At 42.0% G+C, this 23,714-nt stretch overlaps 1 protein-coding gene across 4 annotated transcripts in view; it reads left to right on the top strand.

Moving 5' to 3' along the window:
* Uxs1 (UDP-glucuronate decarboxylase 1) overlaps positions 1–23,714 on the top strand; it is a 94,696-nt gene that overhangs the window by 8,867 nt on the left and 62,115 nt on the right. For 2 of the 4 annotated variants that reach the window (XM_078028898.1, XM_005339084.4), the window contains exons 2-4: positions 19,061–19,088; positions 20,713–20,761; positions 21,897–21,940. The exons of 1 other annotated variant lie outside the window; for it this stretch is intronic. In XM_078028898.1, the coding sequence (XP_077885024.1) occupies positions 19,061–19,088; positions 20,713–20,761; positions 21,897–21,940 (121 nt within the window). Of the gene's footprint in view, positions 1–19,060; positions 19,089–20,712; positions 20,762–21,896; positions 21,941–23,714 lie in introns of those variants that run through there. One more of the 4 variants, XM_040270892.2, reaches the window with a different exon arrangement.

Genomic DNA, 23,714 nt, shown 5'->3' with positions numbered 1-23,714 from the left:
AAAGTTAATACTCAGATGTCTCTCACTGCAGTCTCTTGCCTCCCTGCTTCTTTTCTTTGTTTTAAACAACCCATATTTTACTTTGCAAATGTAGGCATGAATCTGTATCTGTGCATCTTTTATCCAGAAGAAAATAGTGTGCTGTATAGACAATTTTGCATCTCTTTTTTTTCCTGCTCATTATGTCCTGGAAAGAACTGAGTATGAAGTTGTAGACATCGCCTTCCTTCTTTTCTCACCTGGATCAAAATCCTGTGAGTGTGGACTGAATTTTACTGGACAAGTCTTCTAAGAAAGGACATTCAAGTATTTCCAAACATTTTGCTATGATAAATACTGTTACGGTAGTGACTTCTGCTCAGGCTCCCATCAACCATGTTTAAGATCCTCTTTTTTCCTCCCTCCCCAACCAAATGTGGTGACAAATTTTACATTTTCACATGTGTGAAAAATAGTATCCCTTGTGTTTTGATTTGTGTTTTTCTTACTGTGAATGAACTTAATCATCTTTTTAAATATTTAAGGGTTATTAGTAGATCTTCTTTTCTGAACTGCTCATATTTTTGTCCATTTTTCTTTTGAGTCTTTGGTCTTAATTTTTAAGAACTCTTTACACTGGGGATGTGAAGTGTTCATTGTGATGTCAATTGCAATGATTTTCTTAAGCCTGGTGTGGTCAAATATTAGAAAAAAAAAGTTTGGTCTTGTTGTCTTCTGTATTCATGAAAGGTGCCCATTTTGATCACTCCTATGTTAAAGCAAATGAGGTGCCTTGGCCTGAGGCTCTAGACAGCCCCAGGATGGGGTTGGTCATTACAGTGATTACATGATCAGAAGGTTGGAACATCAGCTTCAATACCAAACTCCAGGGAAGGGTGTGTAGTGCTGAAGACTGAGCTCTTAAAACCTGAACAGTAAGTTTTGAGGAACTTCCGGTTTGGATGAACCTGCTGGAAGATTCATGCCCAGAGAGGGCCTGAAAGCTCTGCACCCTTCCTCCAGCCTCCTCCTGGGCTTCTCTCCCGTCATCCTAGGCATGACATCCATTGAGTTTTCTCCAGAGTTGTAGTCTTTATTTTAAAAACCTAATAATTATAAATAAAGTGTTTTCTTAAATCCTGTGAATTATTCTAGCAAATTTTTGAACCCAAGAATGATGAGAATTCCTGATTTGCATCTGGTTGGTCAGAAGTGCATGAAGCCTGGGACTGGTAGTTGGCCATAGTGGGGGCTGTGCTATGGGATGGAGCCCTTAGCTTGAGCCTGCACTCCCTATGGTTGATATCAGAATTGAATCAGATTGTGGGTGTGGGAAAAGCCCACACATTTGGTAAAAGGAGTGTTCTGTGGTAGAAGCAGGACTTAGGACCTGGAATCTTCATTTTCAACAATTTTCCTATTTCCCCATGTAGTTCGTAAGAACTGGTCAAAGTAAATTGCCAAATACTGTGACAGAAAGGAGATCCTGAACTTTGAAGGAAGGGGATACTCTTGAGGCAGCTGGCATTGAGTGGGCATTTTGTGGCTCAATAGGGATTGGACAATGGAGTTGACAGTGAAGGGGAGTCTAGGGCAGGCAGCAGGATGCAAAGAACAGGAATCCTTGGGGCCTATGAAGTACAATGTGAAGTCTGACTCAATGCTTGATTGAGTGAGGTGAATAAATATTCAGTGAGAATGTAGGTGTGAGAAAGGAAAGTCTGATGAACATACATACCTAAGAATTAGGGCAGGCCAAAATATAATGAATTGTACACTTGGGGGGTGTCCCATTTGACTTGAATATTATGCTTTCCTCTGTACATTGATCTGTTTGAGCTATGCTGGTGACTTTTAGCTCTGGCATATGATGCTGCTGTAGAGGTCAGTGCTGTGGTCTGAAGGTTTTTGTTCCCATCCAGATTCATATGTTCAAATCCTCATCCTCGAGGTGATGGATCAGGAAGATGGGGCATTGCGAGGTGTCAAGTCAAAGTGTGGGGCCCCTAGGAATGGGACTAGTACCCCAAGAGCTCCTTGCTCCTTCTATCCTGTGAGGACCAAGCAAGAAGGTGTCATCTATAGGACACCTGATCTGCTGCTGCCTTGTTTTTGGACTTCCCTCCTCCAGAGCTAGGAGAAATAAACTTCGGTTGTGTATCAGCCACACAGTCTATAGTATTTTGTTACAGAGGCCTAAACCAAGAAGTCGAGAGCATGTCTATTGTGAAGATGCAGGACTTTCATGAAGAGGTGTTCATTCATCGGTGAAGCCAGTTCCCCAGTTCTCCCTGCATATTGAACCCACATGCATGCCTCCTTCAAGTGTCTTTTCTTGCTTTATATATTGCAGATGTGATGATTTGTAGTATCACCTGAGGAAAAAAATGCTCAGGTTTAGCTCTTTTCTGGAAAGGGTGGTTCACTTGTCGTGATTGAGCTGCCCAGTAACTTGGGGTGAGCCATCTGCCTTGCTGGGGCTTCTAGGTTTTCTTAGGCCTTGCAAGCAAGAAAAACTTTTAAAAAATACTATGCAGAACTGAAAGAATTTATGTAAAGACGTGATAGCTCTGACTGACTGCCACATGGGGAAAGAAGACACATGGGTCTTATAAAGTACCCTGTGAGAGGAAGGAACCCCAGGCAGGAAGCACGGGGCAGCCACTGAAGGGGAGTGGTTCTGACAGGGCCCATTCTTTAAAAGGGTGAGGAGTGAAATTAATCTGTCAGTTTCTTTTGACTTCCTGACTAAACTTTATTTAGAGTTGTTCTAACCAAGATAAATAACTGAAGTAAAGCAGCAACAAAAACAAAAAAACATTTGAACTTCTTCAAAGTAGTCTGTTTTCAGAGGGAGTCTAAATGTGCTAAAAAAATGAAAATCATTTTCAGGGTGGTGAAATCTTAGAGTGTTATCCATGGTGTCTTTGAATGTTTTTGTAGCAGTTTCAGAAGTTGGAAACAAAGCATGCTGGTTCTAAGTTGACTACATACTGCAGTACGTAGTGCCTGGCTTTCACTTATTTGTTTAAAGGTATCTACAGGCAGCTGGGTTATATCAGCAGCAGGAGATTAGAGGTGTAATAAATAAAAGAATCTGAATAATCTCATCCAGGGAGCCAGTGGTAGTTCTTGTGGAAATGTTGTGGGATGTGGATAAAGGATCCTCATGGTGGGACTCTCAGCAATTCTCCTAAGGGGACAAATCAGAATCTTTCTTCCTCTTAGTTTCTTTTGCTGTTGTTTAGAATTTGACTAGAATTCATCTTAATTACCTAAAAGACAGAAATTTCTCTCCCTAGTTTTCAGTGCAGTGATACTCCCCCACCCGCTCCAGGCCTTTTCTGTCCTCCTTAGATTGACTTCCCTTGCCTGTGTCCCTAACCCCAACCCCCCCCCCCTTGTAGATCATGAATGCTGCTCTGTCCTTGGGCAGAGGAATGACCTGCTGCAGTCACCTTGATGTCCTGCAGTGAGGAGTTGCAGGGGGTGCCTTCTGCATTTTTTAGTTGGGAAGACTGAGGCACAGCACATTTAAATCCCTGCCCCAGGTCTCAGTCTGACTGCAGTGATTTTGTGATGGCATAGAGGGACCTGAAGGAACCCCAAGGCTGTTCCTATCCCATTTGTTGCATGGATTAGGCTTTTTCTTTTAATTGTGGCAAAATGCACACAATATAAAATTTACAATTTTAATAACTTTTTTAAAACTGGGAATCGAACTCAGGACCTTGCTCATGCTAAGCATGTACTTTATTACTAACCCTATACCCCAGTCTTTATTTTAACCACTTTTTAAATGTATGGTTCCGTAGTGCCAAGTACATTCACACTGTTTTACAACCAATCTCCAGAACTATTTTACCTTCCCCAGCTGGTGGGCTGCTGATACTTCTCTCCCCTAGCCCAGGCAACCATTTTACTTTCTATGAATTCACCACTGTAGGGACCTCATATTAATATTAGTGGAATTATGCATATTTGTTCCTTTTGTGGCTGGCTTATTTCACTTAGCATAATGTCTTCAGAGTTCCTCCATGTTGTGGTATGTATCAGAATTTTCTTCTTAAGGCTAACTAATGTTCCACTGTATGTACATACCGCGTTTCTACTCACTCATCTGACCATGGATTTTTGAGTTACTTCCACCTTTCACTATTGAGAATAATGCTGCATGGGTGCACAAATACCTCTTCAAGACCCTGCTCTCAGTTCTGTTGGGTACAAACTCAGAAGTGGAATTACTGCAGCACATGGTAATTCTGTGTTTAATTTTCTGAATTAACTGTCATACTGTTTTACACAGCACCTGCCCACCTGCCTCCCACCTCCTTTGTATCTCTCTACCCTTATGTGCCCTCCATTCTCTCTCTTACCTGTAACCCACTCACCTCTTCAGTCTCCTCACTCCCCACTCACACCTCTTCTCTTCTCCACTTACCCCCTCACTCTTAGTCTCACTCTGTCCCTTTTTTCTCTCTGATTTGCATTCATACTTGTAGACTCTGCCTTCGCCCTCCCTGCACCCTTTTACTTTCACCAGCAGTCCAAATCCTTGCCAACATGTGTTATCTTTATTTTATTGTGTTATGATAGTAGCCATCCTAATGGGTATGAGGTAGGCATATAAACTTTTCATGAGACATGTCTTGAAAGAAATGTTACTTTGAGGCAGTCCCCAGTGGAGTGCTTACAAGGTGGTGGGGGGGTGGAAGAAATATAGACATCTGTATCCTTGGGTTCAACCAGGCATGGATCGAAGATGTTAAAATGATTATATCTGTACTGAAAATGCACAGGCTTTTTTCTTGTCATTAGTTTCTAAACAAGAATAAATAAATGCTGTTTACCTAGCACTTACATTGTACTAGGTGTGATAAGTTCCAGAGAACGGCAGAATGTGAATAGGTTCTGTGCAAATACTGAGCCAATTTACAAAAGGGACTTGATACTTGGAGATTTTGCTATGGAGGAGGAGTGTCAGTTGGGAACTAATCCCCCGCAGATACCAAGGGGAAACTGGGTTTTGGTGGATCAAGATTGAAGATGTTTCCTGCCTTGTCCTTTTCCTGGTGAGTGGTCCAGTAGCCTCTTGTTCCCTTCTCCCTCCTTCCCTATAGCACTAAGGTGGCTAATGGTGACACGGTGTAGTGGTCACAGGTCTGCCATTTTGTCTGGATTGAAAGCCCAAAACCTCAGTTTCCCCAGTTTAGGTGATGGGAACATTCCTCTGACTGAGCCCTGCTGGTCTTTTAGGCTGCAGTGTACTGTGTCTGCAAGAGCTTCATGCAACTATCCCACGTGCTTATGCCTGGCACTGCCCTGCCATGCCCCACTGTCACTGACTCCCCCAGAGCTCTCCCAAGGCACCTGCCTACCTCCCTCCCACCTCCTTCGTATCTCTTACCCTTATGTGCCCTCCATTCTCTCTGTTACCTGTAACCCACTCACCTCTTCAGTCTCCCCACTCACACCCCCTTCTCTTCTCCACTTACCCCCTTACTCTTAGTCTCACTCTGTCCCTTTTTTCTAACTCTCTGATTTCTACATACTTGTAGACTCTCCCTTCGTCCTCTGAGAACCTGGCGATAGGCAGGCAGGACACATTAGGCTGACCTTCAGGAACAGCATGTCACAAGGTCTGACCATGTGGATGACCACACCACCATGGAGAATAAGCCTAGAGCACCATCTCAGTTGGAGTGCAGAATGCCTGCCAGCAGTCACGCCCATGGTCTCAGGTCATGCCCCTGAGCACTGTGGGTAGAAGGTAGACCTCCTAGATCCCTCCCCTTTTTCTTTCCCTCTCTGCCACTTTTGAATACAAAATGAAAAGGCTGACCTCAACTATCATTAAACATTTTAAAGCTCCATTTTTAAAAATTACAAAATAATGTGCAAATAGGAAACTAAGGTGCTTGCTCAGCGTGGAAAGACTAGATTGAAGTGCAAAGAAGATTTTTAAAATCACAGTAGTCATAATCTGTATATATTAAAATGTCTTTCAACTCCAAAATAGTGCATTTCTTTATTTAGGCAGATCTTTCTCTTTGATACTCAGGAAGGTTTTGTAATTTCTTTCATGTAAGTTTGTACCTTTTTGTGTGATGTTTATTTCCATCAACCTTTTGCATGAGTGTTCTACTTAAAGATTCAGTATCAGTTACTAAGAAAACTTCAGTAGTAGGCAACAAAATTATGTCCCAAGCCATAATCTGTTTTTTAAGCAAATTTCTCCTTCACCTTTTATTCTCATCTTTAATGTATCTACATTTTTCCATCTTATTCAAAAATATAGTGTTATTTTTAAATGAAATGAATACAACTTTACATGTCAGGTCATATGGGCGCATTCTGGCTGTGGTTCCAGGGTAGGTGGTAACCCATTCCTCTCTTAGTGATACAAAGTTGTGATGTGAGGTCTGACTTGACTTTTTCCTCCTGACTGGCACGCCCTGTGCCCCCTCAGAATAGATTCATCAATGGTTATTCTTAGACTTGGCAGTTGTATTCAGGAGAAGCCAGTGGAGGAGGAGAAGGCCGCATTTGCAGTAGGACCTGCGTGGGCAGCAGTTTTCTGCAGGGCTGTCACTGACTTGGCAGCTGGTGCTTGAATGGGTCCCTCTGCACAGGCTTGGCATGCACCCACATGCTGCCCTCTCATTGGGAAGTGAATGCTCAGGGGGACAAGAACAGGGTGCATTTCGGTATGTACCTTGAAAAATGAGGTTTCTGATGCCACTAGAGCTTTGCTGGGGAAGGTGAAGCTCTACTTAACTGTCATGACTCTTCTTGCAGCCCTTCTTGTCTGATGCTGGGTGGGGGAAGCTTCTTCCTTCTTCGCTTTTTCTTTAATGATTCTATTTCCATCAAAAATCTGAAGATATATTCACTTGGTAGCTTCAAGGAGGTCTGTTTCATTTTCTATTGTTTAGAGAAATATTGCTACATTTCCCTAGGTTGACCTTACATCTGGTTTTAAGTAGGAAAAAAAAAAAAAGCAAAAGAAACAATGTGGCAACATTTCTTTTACCACATCAGGCACCTATTGGTAATTTGAGAAGTCTAGGGGAGGGTAGAAAGGAGAGTTCTTAGTTGCTTAACCTGTAGCTCTTTGCAGAATTAGAGTACAGCTTTGCTTTTCTGATTTGAGAAGTGGAACTGGCTGGGTTTTTGTTTGTTTGTTTGTTTTGGGATTTTTTTTAACTCTTTTTTCCTCCCCAGATTTGATGCTGTCCTGTGGTATTCAGATGGAGATTTTTTAAAAAATATTTGTTTATATTTTTCTATAGTGATACCATAAGCTAGAACCTTGAGTGGTGTGTATGAATGAAACTTGTTTATAGACTTATTGTTGTCCTGTGCCATGGCAGAAAAAAACATGATTTTTCTCAGGTAAAGATTTATGGACAGAATGAATCATTCCAGCTCCAAGAATTAGTCATGTAATTGTTATTAATGCATGTTACACAGGAAGCTTGCTTTCTATGGGGTTGTTGCTGCCAAGTACTAAGTTGAGTTGAGTGACTTGGGAACCAGGACACTTAGTGGTTAAGTCATTTACAGTTTGTTTAGACAGCGAGGTGCAAGAGTTATTGAGATTGTGTGTGTGTGTGTGTGTGTGTGTATGTGTGTGTGCGCACGTGGGTGTGCTGGGCATTGGAACCCAAGCCTCCTACTTGCTAGGCAGGTGCTCTCCCACAGAACTGCAACCCCAGGCTTGAAGGAAGTCTTTCAGTGAGAGAGCTACCTCATTCATCTGAATGGTTGCACCGAGTTTAGGTAGGTTTAGGTTATATGGTATCTCCTGTAGATGAAAAGAGGTCTCCACACAGATAAGGCTTTCAGTTGAGAGAGTATTCTTCCTTCAAATTTATTCTTACAGTTTTCCTCAGTGAGGACAGAACTCAGTATTTAGAGCTTTCAAGTTTTACCTTAAAGCCAGCCTGTCTTGAGGTTGTAAGGTCAGTTGTGTTAAAGTTGCTTCCTTATTGCAGTTTCCACTCTCTCTAATGTTTAATGTGCAGAGTAACAGACAGAATGGTTAGAACTGGGACCCTGGCCTCTTTATGAAGGCAAATATGTTCTTTTCCCAGAGTACTCACATCGTTGAGGTTCTCTGGAGGTGAGGAAGGGTGCATCTTTCCTAGATATACGGTCTGTTTTTGGTTCAATGGGGCAGCAGCCATGCCCGGGGTGGGGCATGTCAGCATTTCCCCAGCACTACAGATTTGACTCCCTCCATGCAAAGCGAAGCCTCTGTCTTGAGGGGTGCCAGTGCACTTGGTAGGGAATGCTTTGGGTGGCTTGATTTAGGATGGATCTGAAAAGAGGACTAAAGACCCAGCTCTGTTGTTCCAGTTCTGGTTATGTTTCACTGCTGAACCAACCACTTCTAAATTCCGTGTTTAAAATCTGCTCTGTTGTATTATGCTCATTGGGTCAGAAGCTTGAAGGTGGGGTGGCTCTTTGTGTTTGCAGATGTCTAGATCCTCCATTGGGACGAATCAGCCAGCCAGGACGGAGGATCACCTGTACATGATCTCTTTACTGCCCCAAGAACAGACTTGCTAAGTACTGGCTGTTAGAGTGTCCATCTGGCACCTGGCCACATTTGGTGTGGTCAGACTTTTTCCATGTTGACCGAGGGCACTAAGATAGAGTGTCCCAGCGAATGAGACAGCAACCACAGCTCCTGGCTTTCTATGACAGCTTTGAGAGTCACCATGTCATCTCTGATCTTCCCTGTGGTCCAGGCAGCACAAGCCCACGGGATTCAAAGGGACAACACAGAGACCTCATCCCGTGGAAAGTGTGTCAGCTAATTTTTGAACAGGTTTTGAAAGCACCATGTTTGAGGCTCCTCTGTAAAAAACAAGATGACACTGCAGAGCTTTGTAGGAACACTTGCAGATAGACCAAGTTACAGGTAGGTGAGGCACTGTGGTGCTGTTAAACACCCTCTGGAGAGCTCAAGGGGAACAGTAAACAGTCCCGCAGCACAGTGCACAGCAGCATTGTTCTGGAACGTTGTCTACTGATCTTACTCACTTTAAATGTGCTCAAGGTACCATCTGTTGGTACAGGGTTTCTATTTCTCTAATTAAAGTGTTCTTGCCCTGAGCAGTGGAGGTTAGAGTCAGTATTCGTTCTCCTGAAATGCGAGTGTCTACCATCTGGAATAGCTTTGTTGCCCACCTAAGGATTTTAAGAAGATTAGTATCACTCCACTTTAGTTTGAGCACATGCCGTGTGGCATCAGAGGTTGGGGCTTAGCTTAGAGGACAAGTGTGGAAATGAACAAGGTACTTTTCTTCCATGCAGGTGGGGGCAGCTCTGGAGCCCTCAACAGATCACACAGGACTGGGGATGAGGCCTCACTCATGGAAGGGTGGCATGAGGGTGGGGGGTCCGTGGCTCTCATGCCTTGAGCAAGTCACGGGACATCTGTCGGCCACTGGCTGTGAAATGGCACAAAGCTGTGACACGGCCTTGTAGTTAGACCTCTAGCCCTGTGTGGAGCAGGTGTGTGGTGAGCCTCAGAGATGCTGGCACTGTAGATGCTCGCCTTGGTGTTGTCACCAGATCCCCCAGACGGCAGGTAGCAGTCACTGTCACATTCCCTTCTGGGTTCCAGGCCTCGGTTTCTCTGTGCCTGTTGACACTTTGTGGATCCCTGTAGGGTGCCTCCCGCTGAGCTTGTCTTATTCCAGACCATGATCCCTGCCCTTTCCAACTCTGCCCTCCTGTTCCATCTCCTGACTTCAGAGTCCTCGCCCCTGAGCCTCTGTCCCCTCAGTCCACCTCTTCCCTGGTTTCTGCTGCTCCCAGCTATGCTGAGATACAGGCTGGAGCATCTTACTGGCCTTCATCACACTCTGAACATTTGTGCCTGCTCCTCCTAACTGGAGCCCAGCTTTCTTGGAATAAAATAAAACATGGTGGTGCCCATATTTGGTTCATTAGAGTCTCCAGGGAAGCCGCATGAGAAAATTCTGGCTCATCTTGATGTTGAAGCCTCTCCTACCATTTCCCCTTGTACCCTCTTTCTCCAGGAGCAGGTCCTGAGCCTAGAAGTCCTCCCACCCACCTGTGTGTTTACTCCCCACCACCAACCCCCATGGTCTTCACAGTTCAGTGACCTGCCTCCTCCCTGCTCCTAGGAGTCTGCTGACTGCAGCCATTACTTCTCTGTATTTTATGTAGGTGGCTGATAGCTGTTTTCTCCTCAAGAACACAGAGTCCTATGGACCACAGGCCAGGTCCAACCACTGCTAGTTTTTGTGGGACCTAGGAACTGAGAAAGTTTTAATAATTTTTAAGTGGTTTAAAAAATGTTAAAAAGAATAATATCTCATGGCTCTTGGAAATTACATGAAATTGAAATTTCTGTGTCCTTGATGTGGTCTGGGAACACTGCTATGATTTTCCAAAATTATCAGTGTCTGTGGTCACCCTACAGAGACAGAGTTAAGCAGTTGAGATAGGGATCATGTGTGCTTTTAAAACCTTAAATATTATTATCCAGCCCTTTATTTTAAAAAAGAGTTTGGACTCTTGCTTGGTGCAGCTATTAATCATTTGAGGGAGCTATTTATTCACTCATTCATTCATTTATTCTTTCAGCAAATGTTTAATGAGTATGTATTATGTTCATCTGTCTTGGTGTTCTAGAAAATAGTGCTATATGAAAGTTAGAAGATCGTTGCTACTTTGGAGCTTAATATTTTATTGGGGAAAGGGAATTAGCAATAACTTGAGATCACAGATAAATAGATATACAGGTTGAGCATCCCATCTGAAAATGAGAAATCTGAAATGTGCCAAAATCTTGAACTTTCTTGGTACCAACATGACACTTGGTTATCCTGAACCCACTATTTTTCACTGTATGAATGCTGTGTTGTGTTTTTACTGTCAAGTCTGTAAGTGTAAGAAAACGATTGCTCATCAGCAGCCTGTGTATTTAGACTTAGAAATGATGGAGGTGCCACACAACCCTGTCCTCCCTCTGTGGGTGACTGAAATAGTGGCACCTTAGCTTCCTAAGGATTCAGCGTGCAGAAGTTTTGTTTCATGCACAAACTTATTGAAATGTTGTGTAAAATTACCTTCAGGTTGGTTGCTAAGGTAGATCTGAAACATAAATGAATCTCATGTATAGATTTGAGTCCCATCCCCAAGATTTCCAATTATTTGCACATTCTCTAAGTATTTGCACATATTCCAAAATCTGTACATTTCCAGTCTCAAACATTTATGCAGCCTGTACAGATGTATAGAGAAAGAGCAGGCTGAATGGGGATGGGGTGTGGAGTGGGTGGCCGTGGGGGTGTTCTCACTGATAGAACCCCAGAAGACCTTTTTTGACTAGATAACTTCTGAGTTGAGACCTGGATGAGCCGAGAGACAGGCAGAGGAGGCAGTTGAGAGAAGTACAAATTCCCTGAGGCCGGGTGAGGGGAGCAGGCTCAACAAGTGGGAGTAATTACAAGGGCTGAGCAGCTTGAGCCTGGAAGTGGGCAGTAAGTGAGGTGTTGGAGTGGCTGCTTCCAGATTGCTAGGGATGAGTGTCGCCCAGGGCACTTAAAAACTGGATCTGCCAGAGCCCTCTGCAGAGGTTGGTTCAGTAGGTCTAAGTAAGTACACCCTGGGCAGGGCCTGGTAGACCATGCGAAGCTTTGGTTTTGCTGGTTGAGTTGGAGATCAGATCCCCACTATTCCATTCCAGTCCCATTCTGAGCCAGCATCAGTCTGGAGAGCCTTTAAATGCTGAGGGGCAGCCTGGATTAGGAACCTTGGCTGTCCCACTTCACACATATCTTGGCTCCCAGCAGGGGCTCATTAAATAAATTTCTGCCTTTTTAAGGACACCTGCATTTATGCCTCTTGACCACCCTCTCTGTTACTTTCTATTTGAGGGGAATGCCATCTCTCTCCGTTCATCCAGTAACCTGGCAAGTTCCCCTGCTTCCAGCTGGTGGTGGCTGCTCACCCTTTCACTGAAGGACATTCACAGCATCACACCTCCACACCCCTTCCAAATGTGAAGGAGGCAGGGTTTTCCTCCTGGAGTTTCAGGCACGGAGTTTATTGAATCAGTGGCTTGTGGGTTGTTACAGGGCTGGGGCATGCTGGGAACCCAGGGCAGAGACCTCCCTTTCCCTTCAAACCCTGATTCTTATGATCAGTTCAGAAAGATTTCATTCACGTCACTCAGAGTAAGAAGCATGAGTTTATTGAAGGGATAGAAAAAGAGAAAGGGGACACTCTCCAGGGAGAGAGTGGGTCCTCAGAGAGGAAAGGGACAGTGTGCCTGTCCTGCACTCTGGTTTTATTGGGGATCCCAGAGAAGTTTCCAGAGAGTCCTGCCCAAGTCCACCTCTTGACTTTTGACTGAGGAGGATGACATCAGACTGTCATACAACTTTGGTCACTTTGTCCATGATGACTGGTTCTCATTGGATTCTAAACCATAAATTCTCACAGATTTTATGGTTCGGAGGAATTGTCCTTATCTCCCTGAGTTTTAGAATTTGTTGTATGAAAAGGGAGACAGAAGTTTCCCCCTTCAGGGTGACTTGGGTTCCCCTTATCAACATTATTTTGGGCTTGCATTTCTCTTGGAGATAACAGTAGCTGGCTGAGGAATGTTACGTAACCACTTATGCCAGACACGGCTACAGTAATTGCTCCTTGGAAAAGAGTGCATGTGGGAGGGTGAGCATTGCACATCCCTTTTATAGAATTCTTCTTTTAAGCTCCACATTTGCATCTGTCTGTCCCCTGTCAGGATGAGCGAGGAAGTTAGGAAAGATCATGAAAAGAAGGCAGAGCCTTCACGGACGGAGTCCCTCTGTGGTCTGTGCTGTCTAAAAATCAGTCAGTTGACTTAAGTGCCCAGCATGCTGGTTTATGGGATGGGTTGTTGTGTGAGAACATGCCTCAGCCAGAGCACGGTTTCCCTAAGCCACACTTAGTGTAAAAGTACATAACACTTTCTGGCTTAAAAAATGACCAGAATGCCTAACAAAAACATCCTGAAACATCTCACAGCATTTTTTTAAATAGGTATATTCTATTTTTAAGTTGTTGATGGACCTTTATTTTATTTATTTACTTATAGGTGAGAATCGAACCAGTACCTCATATGTGCCAGGCAAGTGCTCTACCACTGAGCTACAACTCCATCCCCCATCTTTCAGCCTTTTAAAATGGACAGGTGTTAAATGGAAACGGTCACTGTGTCCAGTCCAGCCTTGTGAAGGTTCTTCAACAGGGCAAGGGAAATGGCTTACCCCAGACCTGGATTCCCAGAGAGGAGTCTGAGCCTTCAGTGGCCTTATTCCAGAACTCTGATTCATCCCCATTCTAAAACAAATGTACCTCTTAAAATTTGAAGCTTTTGTGACTTTGAATTGGTGGTTTATAATTTGTTTTGAGTCTTGAACTCATCAGAGGACTTTTGAAAGCTGTGAACGCGTGATTTTGCAACTTTTTCAAAAGTTTTTCTCCCCTTCCTCAAAGTTCCTTTCTGCTCTCCAGTGAGAAGCAGGCACAGCTTTAGAAAAATTTTCAGAAATCCATGTAGACCACAGACTTCAAATTGAGAAATCATGTTCTAAAGGGATTTTTCTCACAATAGCTGATTAATATTTAAGAAACCCAAGTTAGACTAAGAGAGACTACAAAGGTGTTATGTTAGCATTTTAATTTTGTCCTGTGTTGGAAAAGGATGCTCGTTTCTAATTATACATGTAAAGATAACTCAGGTGTTTGCCCCAATGAAATTGTATAAGATTTTCTTGAAGCAAATTTTCCTGGACACCACAAAGTTTATATACAAACATAATAAGAACTGTGAAAACCAGGTTCTTTATTTGTATTTCTGTGGCAAGGGCCTTACCACTAACCTTCAGCCCTGGTGTCAAGAATTGTGAAAATCGATGTGCCTTAATTTGCATGTGTAGTATTTTTTAAATTTATATTAAAATTAAAATCAATTATAATATCTGGAAATCTATGCAAGGAAATTTGGATTTAAGCCCTTTATCAATAACAGTCAGTAATTATCTCTCTTTTTTTAAAGCCACATATTGCTTAATGATGGGGACATGTTCTGAGAAGTGTATCATTAGATGGTTTTTGTCTTTATTTGACCATCATAGCATGTACTTATAGAAATCTGGATGGGGTTACTCAGTCACTCCATGTAACCTTTTGAAGCAGTCAAGAGACTTGGTAAACATGAGATGGATGAGGCTGTTGCCATTGTAAGAAACATACGATAGTAATAAATAAACCAGAAACTTAGTTGTTTGTCACTGTGAAATATGTTCTGTACATAATTGTATGTGCTGTACTTAGATGTGTCTGTCAGTGCAGTAGGTGTGTTAACACCAGCATTACCAAAAAAAGGTCAGGAATGCCTAGAGTACAACATTACAATGGCCTTGATGTCACTGGGCGATAGAACCTTTCAGCTCCATTATAATTTTACAGGACCACCTTTGGTATGTGCTATCTGCCGTTGACCACGGTGTTGCAGTGCAACCCTTGACTGTACTTACTTTTCATGATGTTGACTCCTGGTATTATGTGTCATGGATTCAGTTCATTTCAGCTTAGTTCAGATATTTATATTTATGGAGTATATTTCCTAGCAATTCTCAGCTGTCCCTCTGAGACACTATAAGGTGGGTCAAAATAACTCAAACAGATTGCAAAGTTCTACAAGCAAGATTAATTTTTTACCATGTTTAACTTTTAAAGTCTGTGATGAGCTACTTAAAACCACCAGAGCCAGGCTCTGGAAGTACAGGAAACTGCTGTGTCTTCCCTCAGACCAAGTGCACTGTGTCAGGAGGTTTTGTCCTGCCTGTGTGTGTCTCTCTTCTCTTATCTGTGCTGGGTGCGAGTTCCTTTCTGCCCTCCAGTGAGAAGCAGGCACAGCTTTTGATCATTTAAAAAGAGGTCCAAAACCCTTGACATGAAAATATTGTAAAAACAAATTGGTTATAACACTCTTGAAAGTACACAATAATAAGCAGAAAATAAATATTTGTAAGAAAAGGAACAAAATTCTGTGACATACACAACTAATTTTAGTGCTTGAATGGCATGTGCCTGGTGTTGCAAATGTGAGTGAGAAAATACCTCATCTTGAAGAGGGACCTCCTGCAAACCACCAGTTAGAGCAAATGGAAAGTGGGCAGTGTGGTGACAGGGGCCATGAGTGTCACTACGCAGGAGGTGAGAGTAAGGATGCTTTCCTGAGGTGGAGTGCTCCGAAGAGCTTGGCAGTGCTTGGTGGTGGCTGCTTCTGGCCCAGACATCATCTGCAGAAGAGCCAAGAGGGCTGAGAGTGGCGAGTGGCTTAGGGAGGGCAGAGAGTGGGCTGCTGTGAGGTCTGATGGGGGAGGAGCGGAAGAACAGCCAGGAAGGAGGGAGTACCTCCAGATGGGAGCTGCAGAAACAGATCTAGGCCTTATTCATTTACCATTTATAAAGGTTGGTAAAGCTGGGGCCTCCGTTGCTTCCTGGAGAGTCGGGGCTAAGAGGACCAGTGGGACAGGAAAGAGGGCTCAGGGAATAGGTGTCTGGGAGGGGAGGCAGCTTTTGATTCTCTGAATGGGACTAAGTGGTGATAGGACTGAGGATGTCTGAGAAACCTACATTTTAAACTGATTTGAGCAAAGGTTGAAAGAGCCATAGAATGATTTGAAAAGTCATCAAAAGGTGCCACCCACCCAGAAGGCACATTAAAGAATGATTTTTCCTTGTATACACAGTGCCATAGCATAGCCAGAAAAGGCCTCTCCTAGTCTGTTTGGATAAGGAGCTTAATCCTAAAGCCAGAATGAGTCCATTTATTTGAAATGTACCCATTTATTTAAGAAAAAGTCCCTGTGAGTTGACAACAGGTGCCTCCCCTGTGATCTCTGTGGGCTCTGTCAGGTGGTGACAGTGCCTTGTGCCTGAGGTGAGCACTGACCTAGGTGTTCTCAGGGGTCTAGGAGGAGACAGAACAGGGTAACAGGTGCATGGAGATTAGCAAAAAATCTCTCCCCTCCTTTTTTAAAAGCAAGGCAAATTCCTAAATCCAAGAAGAAACAAACGATTTCTCATGTCAGCATTTAAACTCAGTTTTTTGAGAATCTCTGTTTTCCAGGGTATTTTAACAGTGCAGGTGAGGCTGTGTTAAAGGGTCGGTCGCCAGCCAGTGATGTTGTTGGGAGGTGAGTCCTCATTCCTGGGGGAGGGATGCTTGGTCATTGGGGATATTAGGACCCCACCCCTTTCCTCTCTCCTTGGCTTCCTGTTGGCCATGAGGTGAACAGCTTTGCCAAGTGCTTCCTGCCACGGTGTCCTTCCTTACCACAGGCCCAAAGAAGCAGAGTCAAGCGACCACGGACTGAAACTATGAACCAGAATAAACCTTTTCTCCTCTTAAGTTGTTTATCTCAGGCATTTTATTAGAATAATGGGAAACTTACTAACATACTGAATACATATATTTTCATCATATATATTCATGCTGTCATAAGAGCATTAATATGTGTAGAGGCTCAGAAAATGATACCCCAAAGTATAGTGCTTTGGTATGCTGTGCCAAGTGTTTTGAATACTGGACATTGGAAGGCCTTAGAAGCAGACTTAAAACCAAGATCTCTCTGCCCTCCTATCTCTTGCTTCCACAGAACCAAGTCATAGAAACCAGAATTCCTCTTCTCCAGGACAAGCCATAGAAACTAGAGTCCTTTTTCCCCAAAGTCAGCCATAGAGTCTAAAAATAGTCCTCTCACCTTCCCAGACTTTTCTATCTCAGAACTAGCCACTAAGAGAGTCTCTGATCTACCTTGTCTAATAGTAGGTCATCAGACCTCCATTTCAGAAGGGGTCCTGCTGCATTCCCAGGAAGAAGGAATCCCGCACAGAGGGGCCAAGAAGAATCTGGCCAGACAGGCCTTGCTGGACTCCCTGGCATCATCACTGTTAGCCACACCCTTTGTCCAGTCACATCTTTGCAGAGTTGTTTCTGCTTCCTTCAACTGAAGCATAAAATAGACATTTCCCTTTATGTCTTTGGGTCTCTATTTTGAAGGCTTTCATGTCTTATAAAACTGTGGTTAAATATGCATGTTTTGCTTTTCTCTGTGAACCTGTTATAAGAGTGTTGGCTGAGACCCTGTGATGGGCCGGAAAGGGATCAGCCCCTTCCCCTACACAGGTTACCATATCGTCACATATGCTTACCCTTTCAGGTTGCCTTGAATGACTCTACTGTAATTTGTATAGGAGGTTCCAGTTGTAGGACTTTGGGATTTATTCCTTTTTTTGTGTGGGTAAGTTTATATTTTTGTGAAGATGACTTTCCTGCTTCTATACTTATTTCCTGAAAATAGTACATCATCCAAAAAATACTTTTTTAATGAATAATAAATCTAGTATAGCTTTTTAATTTTCTCCCAGTTCTTCTTTACCACTTGTTTAGTTATTTATTGCTATGTTTTCTATTAATAGTTCCTCCTCTGAAGAAAGATGTGCTTTTATGGAATCAATTGCATTCCCCTCTTGACAATGGGAATTTCTTATTGGGGATGACTTTGAACACTGAATTCTATTCAGTAAACATTTACTAACCCATACTAAGTACCAGAGATGGTAATGTGACAGTGCCTAGGGTTATTAGATACTAGTCTCAAGGCCTTCCCAGATGCAAACACTCCCCATCCCTCTGGCATTTGGATTTGCCCTCTATTCAGCTCCTGCACCTGGAATCATCTAAGAGTACCAGGTACGTTGTAGGCATGCAGTATCTGGTCAGAGACCAAATTGGAATGCATATAAAGTATTAAGACAGGGCTGGGATTGTGGCTCAGTGGTAGAGTGCTCGCCTTGCATGGGCGGGACCCGGGTTCGATCCTCAGCACCACATAAAAATAAAGGCATTGTGTTGTGTCCATCTACACCTAAAAAATAAATATTTTTTTAAAAAAGTATTAAGACAGACCATGTATGTATTCATGGCAAAAAGTGTCTATGAAATAATGTTCTGCTCACTAATTTAAGATGATTTCTTATGGTCTAGTATGGTTCAGTATCCCTTATTTCAAATAATTAGGACCAGCACTGTTTCATATTTGGGATTTTGAGGGATGTTATTTTGGATATTTGCATATACATAATGGAATGGGACCCAGCTCCAAACATGAAATTCATGGTTCCCTAGACATGTAACCTGAAGGTAATTTTATGTAGTATCTCATGATTTTGTGGATAAAACAATATTTCATGGTAATGCAATTTCCCACTTGTGTCATATCAGGGCTCAAAAAGTTATAATTTGTGGACATTTCAGGTTTTGTATTTTCAGATTCAGAATGCTCCTTCGTATTTTATTTATTTTTTAAATTTTATTTATTTATTTATTTATTTAGTTAGTTAGTTCTAGATGGACACAGTATCTTTTTTTGTGTTTTAAAATCGTCCAAGGTCCGGTTTCACTGTTGGGTCTGAAGACATGGGGTGTCTGTAGCCAATGGCAGAGACCTGCAGAGAAGTCATTGAATGAGATGGATTAAGTGCTGAGAAATGTTGGCCACCTAGTGGTGGTCAGCCTCAACTGCAGGCCATTATTTAGCTTCTGTGGTTTGTTTTCCTTAATGTTTAAAGGGAGAGTTTGGATTGAACGCTGGGTTCTCGTTGAGGCACACAGTTCTTTAATTTTTGTGACTGACTCTTCCAGTCATACTGGACAGACTGTCATTCAAAACACATGCACCTTTGAACTCTAAATGCCAAAACTGTGAACCTGGGAGCAGGGATGAATAGGATCGTTTTTTTCTATTTTGCAGGACTCAATTTTTCTGAAAACAAAGTGTACATTTATTGTCTGTATGAGCTTTAGTCCAGATTCTCAGTGGTTAAAAATTAAAATTTTGGGGCTTGGGTTGTGGCTCAGTGGTAGAGTGCTTGCCTAGCACATGTAAAAAAAAAAAAATTAAATTAAAATTTTGTTAGTTGGAATACCAGAATGTTGCAAACTTAAATATTGACTTTTTCTCTCTCTCTCTCACAGCTGTTTGGGGCAACTTTGTTAATATGAGGTAATTGTTTTTAATTACTTGGGCATTGTGGTTGGGTTTTATAGACACATTTTAGTAGTTACCTACATCCTTTTGTTTTCATGGGTTAGTCGAATAATTTTAGTGAAACTGAGTATTTTGCTAATTACACATTTGGGCTGTTTCTTTTCTGCTGTGGATATTTTCAAGGAACACAGCTGATTTGAATGTTACCCAGGGAAATTCCATGTAAACAATGGTCAGCTCCTCTCTTCACCTCTTCACTGGCCCTTCTTCTGTAGGTAATATAGGTGTGACCCTAACTTTTGCACTACTGAAGTATAAACTGTATTTCTGGGTGGCAAGAGCATGGACACAGGGGCAAAGCCTTTGAGAAAGGATTTGTTCCAGGGAAATGATAGTCTTTTGGTCCCAGAGCAAACTACAACTTGTTGTAACCCTTATCCAAAATACTGGGGACCAGAATATTTGGATTTTGAATTTTTTTCATTGGAATACACACACATACACACAGAGAGAGAGAGATTCACACACATATATGTACACGATAGAATAGGATGAAGGCAATGGAAAACTATTCTTTAATTTTAAACCTGATCTTAGTTGTTATTTTTTTGTGTGTGTGACCTATCACATGAAGTTAGGTGTAGAATTTCCCACTTGTGTTATGTTATCTTGTCAGCTCTCAAATAATTTTAGATTTTGGAGTATTTTGGATTTTATGCTTTTAAATCTTCAGATTAGGGATGTTTAGCTGACACTAGATGTGGATGCTGAGACCACCTGTCAATCCCAGGGTTAGGCTTGAGGAACACTCTGACTTGAGTATGCATTATTTGTACCAGTTAACAGAGCAGGAGGGACACTTGCAAAATCCTTTTGTTAATTATCTCTACAAAATTAAAAAATAGCCCTTTTTAAAAAGTCAGCAAAAAAGTAATGAGTATTCACTGTGAAGCAAATTTGGCACCATTAATACAGATTTCCATTTAAAGAAAAATTGCTTCACTTTGTTATTCCATGGTGTTAAGAAATGTAAGAATGACACGTTTGTGTTGGTGAAGCTGGCACCAGAAGGTCAGTCCTGCTGCACAAGGATACAAGGGTAGAAGGTTACTGGGCCCCCAGCAGGCTTTTCATGTGGAGTTGGTTTTGCAAGGTGGGTGGGGCCATGTTGGTCTGATTCCTACCTCTGAGTTGTGTGTTTCCTGACAAAGGCTGCTGTGTGTGGCTAGGTGGGGTGCTCAGATCCCATTTAAAGGAGCTTTGTTTTTACTTGGAGAAATTCCATTTTGTGTTAAATCCCTGAGAAAGCCCTGCAGAAAAGCATATACTCTTATAGACATGGCTTCATGCTTCTAATTTAAAATCCCATGTTGTAATGCAGAGATGGAATTAGTTTGGTTTGATACAAACAACCAGTTGGTTAAAACGGAGAATGTTTGCATGTGTACTTAAGATTTCCTCCTCCTGGTGTCCTACTTTCCCTTGGCACGCCCCCTGTCGGAAGGAGTCGGCACAGATCACTGTGTCAGGGAGGATAGGGCTGCAGCCTTGGGTTTGTTGTGGCAATTTGTGCAGAAACAAATCTTGAAGTCACAAGTTCTTTCAACTGATTTCAGTGTTGTAACTTTCTGCTCAACAGGTCTATCCAGGAAAATGGTGAATTAAAAATTGAAAGCAAGATTGAAGAGGTTGGTTTCTTTTCCAAATTTTCTTTTGTCTTAACAATATATTTGTCAGTTTCACTTCCTTTGCTTATTCTGAGCTCTTTATTTTGGCAGCTTTATGTCATTCAGTGATTTTGAAATTATCTCTCAAACAATCATTCACTTCTTTAAGATACAATGTCTCTGTCACCATTTGCCCATTTTTATAAAGGTCTGGCATATTAAAACAAATTTTGCCCTGAAGGAAAAATACATTTAAGACTTTTATGTGGCTTCAGATGACCCTTTCTTAGAGGAAGGGAAGTGATAACCTGTGAGAGGTGGAGGCAAATGCCAACACCCAGTCCCTGAGCAGATGCTCAGAGGAAAGCTACCCCAAACCAAGTGCAAGGACTTGAGAAATAAAAACAGCATCCATATGCACAGATTGGTGATCACACACCCACCTAGCTGAAGGCAAGCACCCCTACTTGATCATATGCTTTCTAGTTTAAGACAATTGCCTATAACAGGTAAGTAAATAGAGATACTGCTGGACTATTACAGCATGGGCTGTGGAAGGGGCTAGAGAGTTGTCCACTTTGGATTTGAAGCCAGATGCCAGTGTCCTGGGGAAGCCGTTGGAATGCTCTTTTTGCCTGAGCTCCTGGTGGATGGTGACTCGCAGTCTGCGATTTATTTGCAAGAGCTGATAACACAAATATAATCACAAAAACAAAATGTTAGGATTGTGGGGGCCACACTTGGGGGATTCTTTGGTTCCTGAAAAGATGGAAAGTGTTGATCTGCTCGTTTTTATGAACCTGAAACACCTTTCACATTCTTCCTAGTAAGGTAGGTGAGTACAGAGGTCGATTTGCTCAGATGAAGGCCTATGGAGTTAGTGCCAACACAGAGTTTATCTGCTTGATTAAGTTTATCACACTTAATGGCTGGCTTTTGTTACTTCTCAAACCACTCCCTCTGGCATTCTTGATTTATCTTTTGATTCTAGCATTGTGACTCGAGTGGTTTATTTTAATTTCAAACTGGAAGTGAATTTGTAGATGGAATTAAAATCTATTTTGCACTATTTCATGCTTGTATGAATCATCAGAATGGAGTGAGAATAGTGGAAGACTGCTTTTGTTTTAAATCTGATTTTGGTTGATTTTTCTAGATTGTTGAACCACTCAGAGAGAAAATCAGAGATTTGGAGAAAAGGTAAGAGCACTTTTTGTTTTGACTTGAGGAAAATGCTTATATCTTAGTTACATGACAGGAAAGGTCAATATCAAATACAAGTTTTTCTCAGTTGAACTTATATATGAAACTTTTATAATAAGAAAGATGTTAGGCATCCTCAAGAGAAATCTGTTTCCATAAGAACATAAGTTTTTACTTTAAAATCTAAATGCAGGCCTAGGTATACAGCTTACTTGGTAGAGTGCTTGCCTTGCATTACAATGCCCTAGGTTTGATCCCCAGCACCACATACACACACAAAAATTAAATGCAGTTTTTAAACTATTTTTTCCACCTTTTGTCTTTAAGGACCTTTTCTAATGAAAGCCCCAGATACTCTCCATTAAGAAAGATTTATGCCGCAGTCTGGCTGCAGACTAAGGGGGGGGGCGGTGACCGTGAAGGTGAGAATAACTTGTGTGCGTTGATACAGCAGGAGTAGGAGCCGTTTATTGTAGGACAACAGAGCTATTTATACATTTTGCACAGCTTATCTTAATTAGCTGTTCTAGATACATCAGTCAACCAATAAGGAGTCTCCACACTTAATGGCTCGCTTTTGTTACTTCTCAAACTACTCCCTCTGGCATTTTGCCAGGCACCATCCAGACTTGTTTACGAACTCTAACATTCCCCTGGCAAAATACCAGGTGTTATTTTGACTTGTTTACAGACCTTAACAGATTTATATCTATTTAATTCATTTTAAATTTATTTTTCCAGAGGTCTTCCTGATGTGCAACCACAAATACTAAGCTAACAATTCTAAAATCACTTTGCTTTGCATAAACTACAGCAACTTAACTAAATTACAACATAAAGCTTTTTTGGTTTTGCTTCCATTTGAGTGTGATATTCCAGCAGTCAGCACATGAGAAGAAGAAAGGATCTGGGTGTGCTGAAGTCCTTGCTCTAACCCTGTGAATTCCTGGATTCTGTAGATTTATGACAAGTTGAAGCCAAATAAGCTTTCACCTCCTTTGCATTTCTGCAAGGTGGTCAGATGGCTTCTGACATGTGTTCATTAGTCCAACAGTTCCAACCCAAGAGAGCTACCTGGAGAGTGTACATCAAAGCACCGGGTGATCACACTTAAGAAACTGGACACGGAGCCAGTTATTTGTCAGGTTTAGTCATGTATCTGCTTTTGCCACCAGAGTACATCAGGAGATTTGCAGAATTTAGTCCAGGTGAAGTGGCTGGGAGAGAAAGCTTGAATAGTATGGCAAAGATTTCATTTGAATTAGATTTTGGCAAAATATCCTTCTCATCCCTTAATCTTCGGGCTTTCCCTCTTGAATGTGTGAAGCTGTTATGCCTGTGTCCTCTGTCCATCACCGGCATTTCCAGTTGATGAAGTCTTAAGCACTGGTGCTTTTTCCTTGGGTGTACATATGTGAAGGCATTATGTGATAGTTGAGAAATTTTAAAAAGAAAATGGAAAATTAATTAAAGTTATATAATTTTTTTCTTTCCTTGGGATGAGTTGGTGATTCATGTCAGCATCCTATACCAACCTCAGAACAAAAAGGAAGAAGTGAAGAGTAGTTTTTCTTTGGTTTCCATTAAGTGATCAAAGAGAAGTAGGGATCAAGAATTTTCATCAAATGTGTTCATTCATTTTCGTTATTTTCTTCTTATCCTCTTATCCTGAGCAGTCAGGCAAACTATTTTCAACTCTTACTGAGGTAGAGGTGTTTTTTAACAAATTCCCTTAGGAATGTAAAGCAGAATGAATGAATCAGAAGCAGAA

Source organism: Ictidomys tridecemlineatus, chromosome 12 (assembly GCF_052094955.1).
Source record: "Ictidomys tridecemlineatus isolate mIctTri1 chromosome 12, mIctTri1.hap1, whole genome shotgun sequence".
In the NCBI taxonomy this organism is placed as follows: domain Eukaryota; kingdom Metazoa; phylum Chordata; class Mammalia; order Rodentia; family Sciuridae; genus Ictidomys; species Ictidomys tridecemlineatus.
Note: the sequence above shows the minus strand (reverse complement) of the source record. Positions and strands in the feature narration are given on the sequence as shown.